The 10,844-nt window shown below is 43.6% G+C and overlaps 1 protein-coding gene across 4 annotated transcripts in view; it reads left to right on the forward strand.

The window, feature by feature from the left end:
• Nucleotides 1-987: 987 nt before the first annotated feature.
• Nucleotides 988-10,844, forward strand: part of LOC135508951 (pleckstrin homology domain-containing family A member 5-like) — a 295,193-nt gene continuing 285,336 nt past the window's right edge. For 3 of the 4 annotated variants that reach the window (XM_064929191.1, XM_064929188.1, XM_064929190.1), the window contains exons 1-3: nucleotides 988-1,085; nucleotides 1,190-1,266; nucleotides 2,554-2,611. In XM_064929191.1, the coding sequence (XP_064785263.1) occupies nucleotides 994-1,085; nucleotides 1,190-1,266; nucleotides 2,554-2,611 (227 nt within the window). In that variant the 5' untranslated portion in view covers nucleotides 988-993. Of the gene's footprint in view, nucleotides 1,086-1,189; nucleotides 1,267-2,553; nucleotides 2,612-4,103; nucleotides 4,563-10,844 lie in introns of those variants that run through there. The other variant, XM_064929189.1, reaches the window with a different exon arrangement.

The raw sequence follows: 10,844 nt of genomic DNA on the forward strand, positions 1-10,844 counted from the left end.
ATTTAGCTAATGTCCTCTCATGTAAATGTTGTAGAATTGCATGAAATGCGTTTTTCAAAGGCATATTTTCTTCGGACACTAAAACTAAAAATCCCCATATGTGAAAATCCTAACAATACCTGTTTTCTACTGTAGCCTGTGCCACATTGCAAACGTTATTATTGTTGTATAACGTTTTTTTTCTTTCTCTTTAACAGTAAATTGACCACGCATCGAATTGAATCTTCGTGCACGGATTTGTTAACAGAAAATGAGGGTGTGCGGGAGGGTGGGGGGACTATGATTTCTCAATCCGAAACTGGCTGGACTATACTTTAATATATGCGCGGATAAGCGTCTATGCGTCCCTGCAAAGTCAAGCCCACATGCTCATTAGTCAGCATCACTTTTTTCATGACTTTGTCAAATAGAAGATATATATATATATATATATATATATATATATATATATATACATATATATATATATATATATATATATATATATATATATATTGTAATGAAACAGGCAAGGAGCAGGTCTCGAACCCTCGACCTTCTAGCCCGAGGTCCGGCGCGCTAACGACTGTGCCGCAAAAGCAATGCTCGTGCGAAAGTCGATTCCCGCGCTTATAAACCCAGGGTCGTGACAATATATATATATATATATATACCTCTGGGGGGGGCATATCGGGTTTTCTCCGACCATGGGTAGGCTATGGGTGTAATATATATATATTTAACCCTGGGTCGTTAACCCAGGGTCGTTACGAAATATATATATATATATATATATTTCGTAACGACCCTGGGTTAACGACCCAGGGTTAAATATATATATATTACACCCATAGCCTACCCATGGTCGGAAAAACCCGACCATACATGCCCCCCCAGAGGTTAGGTTCCCTTCTTTTTTTTTGTTGCCTCACTACTCCGTCGTTGCCAAGGTTTCCGTGTACGCGCTCCAAGAGCGGAGACGCGCCGCCGCTGAGATTCAGTGTCTCTGTAGCCATGGCGGCGGATCTACACCCGGAGTGGATCTCTCGTCTCCCTTCTTCATGGAGTTACGGGGTCACTCGGGACGGACGAGTCTTCTTCATCAAGTAATAATGTATTGGATATTATTCGTGGGTGTATTTGTAATTTTAAACTCGGATACACACCAAAATGCGATACGTTTTCACCTTTTTCCCTTTCTCACCAACAGCGAAGAAGCAAAGAGTACAACCTGGTTGCATCCAGTCAGTGGAGAGGCAGTGATAACTGGCCACAGGAAAACTCCAGGTAAAAATGTTACCAAGTTTATATCCATATGCCACCAAGCAATGTTTTTTTGTTTTGTTTGTTTTGTTATTGTTTGTTTCAAACAAAATAGATCCAGAGAGAAAATGGGTTAGTTTATTTTTGTTGTTGTTGATGTATGTGAGTTTAGGTTCGTGTGCTGTGAAACGCAGCCGTTAAAACGTCCAGAAGTTGGCATCACACTGGTCATTATGTTAGCTAGCTATAGCTAGCCATCTCAGGTAAACGGAAGGTAAACTTGTCAAATATACATTTGCTTAGTTATGCCTCAACTGTTTTTTTTGTCGACACTTCCTCGGCAAAAATAATAGACAAATTATATATATATTTATATTCCCCCCTCCCTCGAGATTTGGCTAAACCTATATGTTAGAATGAGCTACAGTAGCTAGCTGTGTGATGTTACAGTTAGCCAGCAGCTGCTGCACATTATTCAACTAACGTTAGAGTATCTTTGACATTAGCTACTGATCTATACACTCGCGACCAGTTTAGAGACGTCGATTTTTTTCTCCCGAATTGACAGTTCCTAATTTTCCTAATTTTCTCTCTCTCTATATATATATACGGCTATATATATATATATATACGGCTGTTATGTGTGTTTCTCCCTATAGATTTATATATATATATATGGTATATATAAAAGGTAAACGTTTCAGGTAGGAATCGTGTTATTTCGATTCTAGAAAGATAAAAAAACAACAACAACTTTACTTTCATATCACATTCAAAAATAATTTATCAGATGCTAAGTTTGTGATACACAGTTTTTTAACCGGCTTTAATACTTCATTTGCAGCCAACAGTATTTTTCTGTGACAACACGTTTCTGGTGTTGTTCGGTGTGTTCGGATGCATGCTAAATAGCTAATTAGCAATGTCTTCCGTCTGTCTTCTATAAACACGCGTTGTAGCAACATGACGATATGACCCTTTGGGAGAACTAACACTATATAAAAAAAGTGTATTAATTTAACATTTTGTTTTTTGAAAATAATTTCTCGCTGATATGAATCGGGGATCTTAAGAAAACACCCTTGTACAGAAGACGCCTTCCTCCAATGACTCTCCTGTGTAATCTAATGGAACTGAGTGTCATGCTCAAGGGTTAGCTGCACCCCTACAAAGCATGGCATGCAGTTTGACAGCTGGCATCTTGTTAGTTCATTGGCTTACCCTCCGTGACTCCGATGATGTGTGTGTGTGTGTCCCGTCTGTTGTGCCTCTTTGTTTATCTGGTGCGGTTATGTGTGTTTCTCCCTATAGATTTACCGACTGGATGGGAGGAGGGATTTTCGTTCGAGGGGGCTCGGTGCTTCATAAAGTGAGTCAGAATTTCACATCACAGCCTCCCTCTCTTTCACATTCAGCAGGTCTTCAGTTGACGCTGCACTTGGAATTAACAACGGACACGCAGTGTATCCCCATAACCACCCAAGTGTCCGCTTTATTCTACGTTTATAAAGTAAAGGTTGCCCACACTGCAGAGCAAGTCACATTGTCACTGTCTAACAAGGTGGTGAGATGTTGGGTCTCAGTGACCTTTCTCTGAACAGGCTTTAGCCCACTTGTTAGGGCTTTGTCTCTCCCTCAGTCAGTATCCATCGTCAGCCAACCTCTCCCTCAGTTAAGTACCTTTTCCCTTCTTATCCAAGCTGGGATGAAATGTGTTTCGTTACGCTCACATTATATCAGCAAACCTCTGTTTATGCTTTGTTTGAACACATTGCTTTTCAGGTGTTGCTCCAAATGTCACCCAGAGCCAATACCTATAGTTCTGGTAAATCCCAACCTAACCTAACCTGGCCAGGCCTTGCCTTGTAAAAACAACATGTAGGGAATCAATGGCTCTTCTATCATAGCTGGGAACCTTTACTCTTTTATTTGCATGGTTTATCAGCAAAGTTAATTATTACATCGTCTTTATGAGAGCTGTGTGTGTGTGTGTGTGTGTGTGTGTGTGTGTGTGTGTGTGTGTGTGTGTGTGTGTGTGTGTGTGTGTGTCAGTCAGTGTGTCTTTGTACAAATATACTGGTGAGCTGTGGAAATGACATTTTGTCTCCTTTCAAATCAATTTGTCATTCATATGGTGCCCTGTTGGAAAGCAATGCTAAGCTTTTCACATGCCATGTTTTCCCTTCTAAGATGAACTATGAAGTGTTTATAACGACACTGGTTATGACTGAGGGTGTCATAAGTGATGTAATAGCCTAACCTTGTGCACAAAATTGCTGCAATCTAGGCTATGTCACAACACATGAGTCATGTATTGAGATTCTTAGGCAATTTATTTCTTTTACCTTTATTTAACCAGACAAGTCAGTTAAGAACAAATCCTTATTTTCAATGATGGCTTTCCTCAGATTCTTAGTGCGTGTGTGTGCGTGTGTGTGCATGTGTGTGTGCATATGTCACTGTGAGTAAGTAGGGGAATGCAGTGGATGTCTCTCTTGTCCAATAAGACATACAAACAGGATTTTCTCTTCTTTGACCTGTTGCCCTGTGTGTGTTGGACTACATTGATGGTGTGAGGACCAGGTTAACCTTGAGAGAGGTCAAAGTGATGTCTTTCGGCATCATATTTCACATAATGAATTTTTTCTCCCTTCCTTGACTTGTCTCCATCCTTTTGTTTCATGACAGTCTGTGTCTATCTTGTTCCCTTCCTCTTGCTTCATGGCGGTCAAAGCATCATATTTCACATAATGTAATGGCGTTCCTACTCCCCCCGTGGCATTCTTGATTTTTTTATTTTAATATTATTGTACTTTTACCCCTTTTTCTCCCCAATTTGGTGCTTTCCAATTGGTAATCAGTCTTGAGCCATTGCTGCAACTCCCCTTCTGACTCGGGAGAGGTGAAGGTCAAGAGCCACGACCCTGCCAAGCTGCACTGATTAACCCGGAAGCCAGCGGCACCAATGTGTCGGAGGAAACACCTTCCAGCTGGTGACCAAAGTCAGCTTGAAGATGCCCAGCATCTCCGTCACAAGGAGTCGCTAGAGTGCGATGGGACAAGGAAATACCAGCCAAACCCAGATAACGCTGGGCCTCATGGGTCTCCCGGTCACGGCCAGCTGTGACACAGCCTGGGTTCAAACCCGGGTCTGTAGTGATGCTTCAAGCACTGCGATGCTATGCCTTAGATCACTGCGCCACTCAGGAGGTCCTGCTCTGTGGTGTTATGATGGTCAGAAATATGTCTACATGGTCATAAGGACAGTCATCATCTTTCACATGTAATGTTTTTTTCCCTCTTTGTCCAGTGCTCCTTTCGTTGTGCTGTGTGTGTGCGCTGTGTGTGTGCTGTGTGTGTGCGCTGTGTGTGTGCGCTGTGTGTGCGCTGTGTGTGTGCGCTGTGTGTGTGCTGTGTGTGTGCTGTGTGTGTGCTGTGTGTGTGCTGTGTGTGTGTGCTGTGTGTGTGCTGTGTGTGCGCTGTTTGTGTGTGTGTGTGTGTGTGTGCTGTGTGTGTGTGCTGTGTGTGCTGTGTGTGTGCGCTGTGTGTGCGCTGTGTGTGCGCTGTGTGTGTGTGCTGTGTGTGTGTGCTGTGTGTGTGTGCTGTGTGTGTGCTGTGTGTGTGTGCGCTGTGTGTGTGTGTGTGCTGTGCTGTGTGTTTGTGCTGTGTGTGTGTGCTGTGTGTGCGCTGTGTGTGTGTGCTGTGTGTGTGTGTGCTGTGTGTGTGTGCGCTGTGTGTGTGTGTGCTGTGTGTGTGTGCGCTGTGTGTGTGTGCTGTGTGTGTGTGCGCTGTGTGTGTGTGTGCTGTGTGTGCGCTGTGTGTATGTGCTGTGTGTGTGTGCGCTGTGTGTGTGTGTGCGCTGTGTGTGCTGTGTGTGTGTGCTGTGTGTGTGTGCTGTGTGTGTGTGCTGTGTGTGTGTGTACTGTGTGTGTGTGTGTGCGTGTGTGTGTGTATTTTTACTTCCCTTTCCTCCTGCTCCAGTCTCATACAGAATCAGAGATCATCATTGTAGACTGCACCGATTCATTGTACCGAGTTTGTTACAAAGGAGACAGTATTCACTATTGTCTCACTGTCTTTCTAAGGGAGATGTCTTGGAGATAGACGACTGAGCTTATTTGGGTCACTCCCTACTTGTGTGAGCTATGGATGGCAGTACCCTAACACTACTACTACTCTAATCAACCTTCCAGAATACATGAATGCTTCTAGATAAGAGATTGAAAAAGGAGAACCAGGGGAAAAAAGAGGAATGGAATCTTGTTTTCTCACATCCAATACTTCAGCCGTTCTCTCCTGTCTTGTATTTCCTCATGAATTACACACAATGCAAATGGAAGGCTGCCAGAAGAGGAGGCAGCGTTAGAACAGAGGCAGTTATTTGATATTTCCAGCATAGACTACTAGGCTAACCAACTAGTGTAAAACAGATGGATATGTGTTTCATTAATTGAAGGCTGTTTGTGGCAACACTCCTAACATGGCTACTTATGTGGTGAGATTGTAGTCTTCTTTAGTAGATATATATTGTTTACGTACACAGAAAATACAGGGCGAATGGTGGCTCTCCAGTGGATAGCTGCTGTCCTTACAAGCTCCTGACCAATTCTGCTATTTAATGTGTTTCAAAATTGATTGGGAAGGGGTGGTGCAGTGGTCTAAAGCACTGTATCTCAGTGCTAGCTGGACCTCCTGTTGCCCCATGGACCTCCTGGTTGCTGCCAGCTGCAACAGAGCCTGGGCTTGAACCCAGAGTCTCTGGTGGCACAGCTATCACTGTGATGCAGTGGCCTAGATCATTGCAGTGCCCTAGACCACTGCTCCACCAGAGAACCTGGGCTCAAGCCCAGGCTCTGTTGCAGCTGGCCGCAACCGGGAGGTCCATGGGGCGATGCACAATTGGCCTAGCGTCGTCCGGGTTAGGGAGGGTTTGGCCGGTAGGGATATTCTTGTCTCATCGTGCACTAGCGACTCCTGTGGCGTGCCGGGCGCAGTGCACGCTGACCAGGTCGCTAGGTGTTCAGTGTTTCCTCCGACACATTGGTGCAGCTGGCTTCCGGGTTGGATGTGCGCTGTGTTAAGAAGCAGTGCGGTTGGGTTGTGTTTCGGAGGACGCATGGCTCTCGACCTTTGTCTCTCCCGAGCCCGTATGGGAGTTGTAGTGATGAGACAAGACCGTAACTACTAACAATTGGATACCACGAAATTGGGGAGAAAAAGGAAAAAAATAAATGAATAGAAAATTAAATCAAATTTCCGTCATCATTGCCTTTGACTGAAAACAGCTTCTGGACATCAGTATAGCGATCACTAATCTCGATTTGGATGAAGATTTTTTTTACTTCAATGAGTCGGCAGCTGTGGATGTTCTGCTCATTTCCGGACCAGGCCCTAATCCCTGGGACTCGATAGAGGAAGAGACCTTGCAAACGAGTGGGCTCCCTGATGAGACTACTTCGTTGAGTTAATAAACTGCCTCTACTCTCCGTTCTATTGGAGAATGTACAATCACTGGAGAATAAACTAGACAAGCTCCTTTTGAGACTATCTTATCAACTGGACCTAAAGAACTGTAATATAGTTGTGGTTGACAAATACATAAAATAATATACAGGACCAGTCAAAAGTTGGGACATACCTACTCATTCAAAGGTTTTTCTTACATTTCTTACTACTTTCTACATTTTATAATAATAGGGAATACATCAAAACCATGAAATAACAAATATGAAATCGTATAGTAACCAAAAACACCAAAGAGTTTAAAATAAATCAAAATATATTTTTTATATTTGAAATTCTTCAAAGTAGTCACATGTCACGTTCTGACCCGAGTTCCTTTATTTTGTCTTTGTGTTAGTTGGTCAGGGCGTGAGTTGGGGTGGGCAGTCTATGTTAGTTTTTCTAGGTTGTGTTTGTGTTTGGCTGGGTGTGGTTCTCAATCAGAGGCAGGTGTCGTTCGTTGTCTCTGATTGAGAATCATACTTAGGTAGCCTTTTCCCACCTGTGTTTTGTGGGTGAATATTTTCCATTTCAGTGTTTGCACCATTCGGGACTGTTTCGGTTTTCATTTTGATTCTCTTGTTCTTTTTGTATTTTGTATTAATTTCTCATTAAAATACATTATGGATACGTACCACGCTGCGCACTGGTCCGATCTCTCCTACTCCTCCTCAGAAGAGGAAGAGGAATATCGTTACACCACCATTTGCCTTGATGACAGCTTTGCACACTCTTGGCATTCTTTCAACCAGCTTCACCTGGAATACTTTTCCAACAGTCTTGAAGGAGTTACCACATATGCTGAGCACTTGTTGGCTGCTTTTCCTTCACTCTGAGGTCCAACTCATCCTAAACCATCTCAATTGGGTTGAGGTTGGGTGATTGTGGAGGCCAGGTCATCTGATGCAGCACTCCATCACTCTCCTTCTTGGTGAAATAGCCCTTACACAGCCTGGAGGTGTGTTGGGTCATTGTCCTGTTGAAAAACAAATGACAGCCCCACTAAGCGCAAACCAGATGGGATGGCATATCGCTGCAGAATGCTGTGGTAGCCATGCTGGTTAAGTGTGCCTTGAATTCTAAATAAATCACAGACAGTGTCACCAGCAAAGCACCCCCACAGTCTATACCTGTAGTTAACAAAGCATTTGACAAATAAATTAGATTTGAATGAATACTTGTCCTTTATATAACGTGTTTATAAACAAGACCAAATGTAAATAATGGAAGTACGCCAGACAGGAAGTCTTCAGGCTATTACACATTGACTGAGAGAAAAGTATGTTGAGGGAAGAGAAAACGAGCAAGAGGAAAGTAGCCCAAACTGAACGCATCTAACCTAGGGCTGATTTAATTCACCAAGGGCTGATCTAATTCACCTAGGGCTGATCTAATTCACCCAGGGCTGATCTAATTCACCCAGGGCTGATCTAATTCACCTAGGGCTGATCTAATTCACCTAGGGCTGATCTAATTCACCTAGGGCTGATCTAATTCACCTAGGGCTGATCTAATTCAAACAGGGCTGATCTAATTCACCTAGGGCTGATCTAATTCACCTAGGGCTGATCTAATTCACCCAGGGCTGATCTAATTCACCTAGGGCTGATCTAATTCACCTAGGGCTGATCTAATTCAAACAGGGCTGATCTAATTCACCTAGGGCTGATCTAATTCACCTAGGGCTGATCTAATTCACCTAGGGCTGATCCTAATTCACCTAGGGCTGATCTGATATAATTCACACCTAGGGCTGATCTAATTCACCTGATCTAATTCACCTAGGGCTGATCTAATTCACCTAGGGCTGATCTAATTCACCTATCTAATTCACCTAGGGCTGATCTAATTCACCTAGGGCTGATCTAATTCACCTAGGGCTGATCTAATTCACCTAGGGCTGATCTAATTCACCTCTAATTCAAACAGGGCTGATCTAATCTAATTCACCCAGGGCTGATCTAATTCACCCAGGGCTGATCTAAATCTAATTCACCTAGGGCTGATCTAATTCACCTATCTAATTCACCCAGGGCTGATCTAAATGATCTAATTCCCTAGGGCTGATCTAATTCACCTAGGGCTGATCTAATTCACCTAGGGCTGATCTAATTCACCTAGGGCTGATTTAATTCACCCAGGGCTGATCTAATTCACCTAGGGCTGATATAATTCACCCAGGGCTGATCTAAATCACCTAGGGCTGATCTAATTCACCTAGGGCTGATCTAATTCACCTAGGGCTGATCTAATTCACCCAGGGCTGATCTAAATCACCTAGGGCTGATCTAATTCACCTAGGGCTGATCTAATTCACCCAGGGCTGATCTAATTCACCCAGGGCTGATCTAATTCACCCAGGGCTGATCTAATTCACCTAGGGCTGATCTAATTCACCTAGGGCTGATCTAAACCTCTGATCTAATTCACCTAGGGCTGATCTAATTCAAGGGCTGATCTAATTCACCTGATGATCTAATTCACCTAGGGCTGATCTAATTCACCTAGGGCTGATCTAATTCACCCAGGGCTGATCTAATTCACATCTAAATCACATAGGGCTGATCTAATTCACATCTAAATCACCCAGGGCTGATCTAATTCACATCTAAATCACCTTTTGGCTGATCTATTTCACATCTAAATCACCTAGGGGCGGATCAAATTCACACCTAAATCACCTAGGGCTGATCTAATTCACACCTAAATCACCTAGGGCTGATCTAATTCACATCTAAATCAACCAGGGCTGATCTAATTCACACCTAAATCACCTAGGGCTGATCTAATTCACATCTAAATCAACCAGGGCTGATCTAATTCACATCTAAATCAACCAGGGCTGATCTAATTCACATCTAAATCAACCAGGGCTGATCTAATTCACAAAAATGACACGTGTAATATCGCAAGAGATCCATGTCGCATGAGATCCATATCATGAGATCCATATCGCATGAGATCCATATCGCATGAGATCCATATCGCATGAGATCCATATCGCATGAGATCCATATCGCATGAGATCCATATCGCATGAGATCCATATCACATGCAATATTGAAGTGCCGTTTTTATAGTTCATTCCGTTTGTCGTCTTTCCCGCTCTCCTCTTGCATCTGCTTCCCCCACACACCAAGCCCCGCCCCCCACCCCTCCAGCAAGGCAGTTCTTCCTCCTCGCTGTTAGATTCACTACGTTTAGAGATCTCTGTTACTACTGGTACACTTGCTGTAATGAGAGGAGGTGCTGTATGGCTCGGCTGTAACTGTCAGGTCACAGTTTGTGCTGACTTAGCGTTCTCTTCTTTGTTTGTGTGTGTGTGTGTGTGTGTGTGTGCACAGCCGGTTGGACGGACGGTGGGTGAGATTGTGTGGAGTCTCTTTTGTGTGAGTGTGTTTTGATAAAGGGGAGGGCACTGCCCGGGAGGAGGGAGGTAGATTTGATTAGGTTATACTTTTGTGGGGCTCTGAATGAGTGAAGGTCACTGTAGATGTTAATCGAATCACTTTTGTCTGTCTGTAGCGGGTGGAGTTTATATATATGTGTGTGTGTGTGTGTGTAATAGTGCCAACGACTAGTTTCTGCCTAATTTGCGGGTGGCAGAGTGCCAACACGGCCCAAAACCCTTTTTAGTTTAGAGAGAGAGAGAGAGAGAGAGAGAGAGAGAGAGAGAGAGCAAGAGGGAGGCCTAGTCAACTGCTGCCAGTTGAATGAGGTCATGAATGAGGGTCTGTAAATGAGTGAACTAGAAACATGTTGATTTGGTAGCCTACATGTAGAAATGTCATTCACGTACATATTGTATTACTACTTTACTACTGTATTGTTGGTGATGAGTTTGTAGAAAGAATGGTCTTTCTAATCAATTGATGTCATTCTCCGTTTATGGGAGGCACTGTGCTTATCCATGTGCTGTTTCCTTCAGCCAATCAAGAGGACAGGTGCACTGAACTGACCATATCAAAGGACATTCTCCGTTTATGGGAGGCACTGTGCTTATCCATGTGCTGTTTCCTTCAGCCAATCAAGAGGACAGGTGCACTGAACTGACCATATCAAAGGACATTCTCCGTTTATGGGAGGGACTGTGCTTATCC

The sequence above is a fragment of the Oncorhynchus masou genome, chromosome 22 (assembly GCF_036934945.1).
Source record: "Oncorhynchus masou masou isolate Uvic2021 chromosome 22, UVic_Omas_1.1, whole genome shotgun sequence".
Lineage (NCBI taxonomy): Eukaryota > Metazoa > Chordata > Actinopteri > Salmoniformes > Salmonidae > Oncorhynchus > Oncorhynchus masou.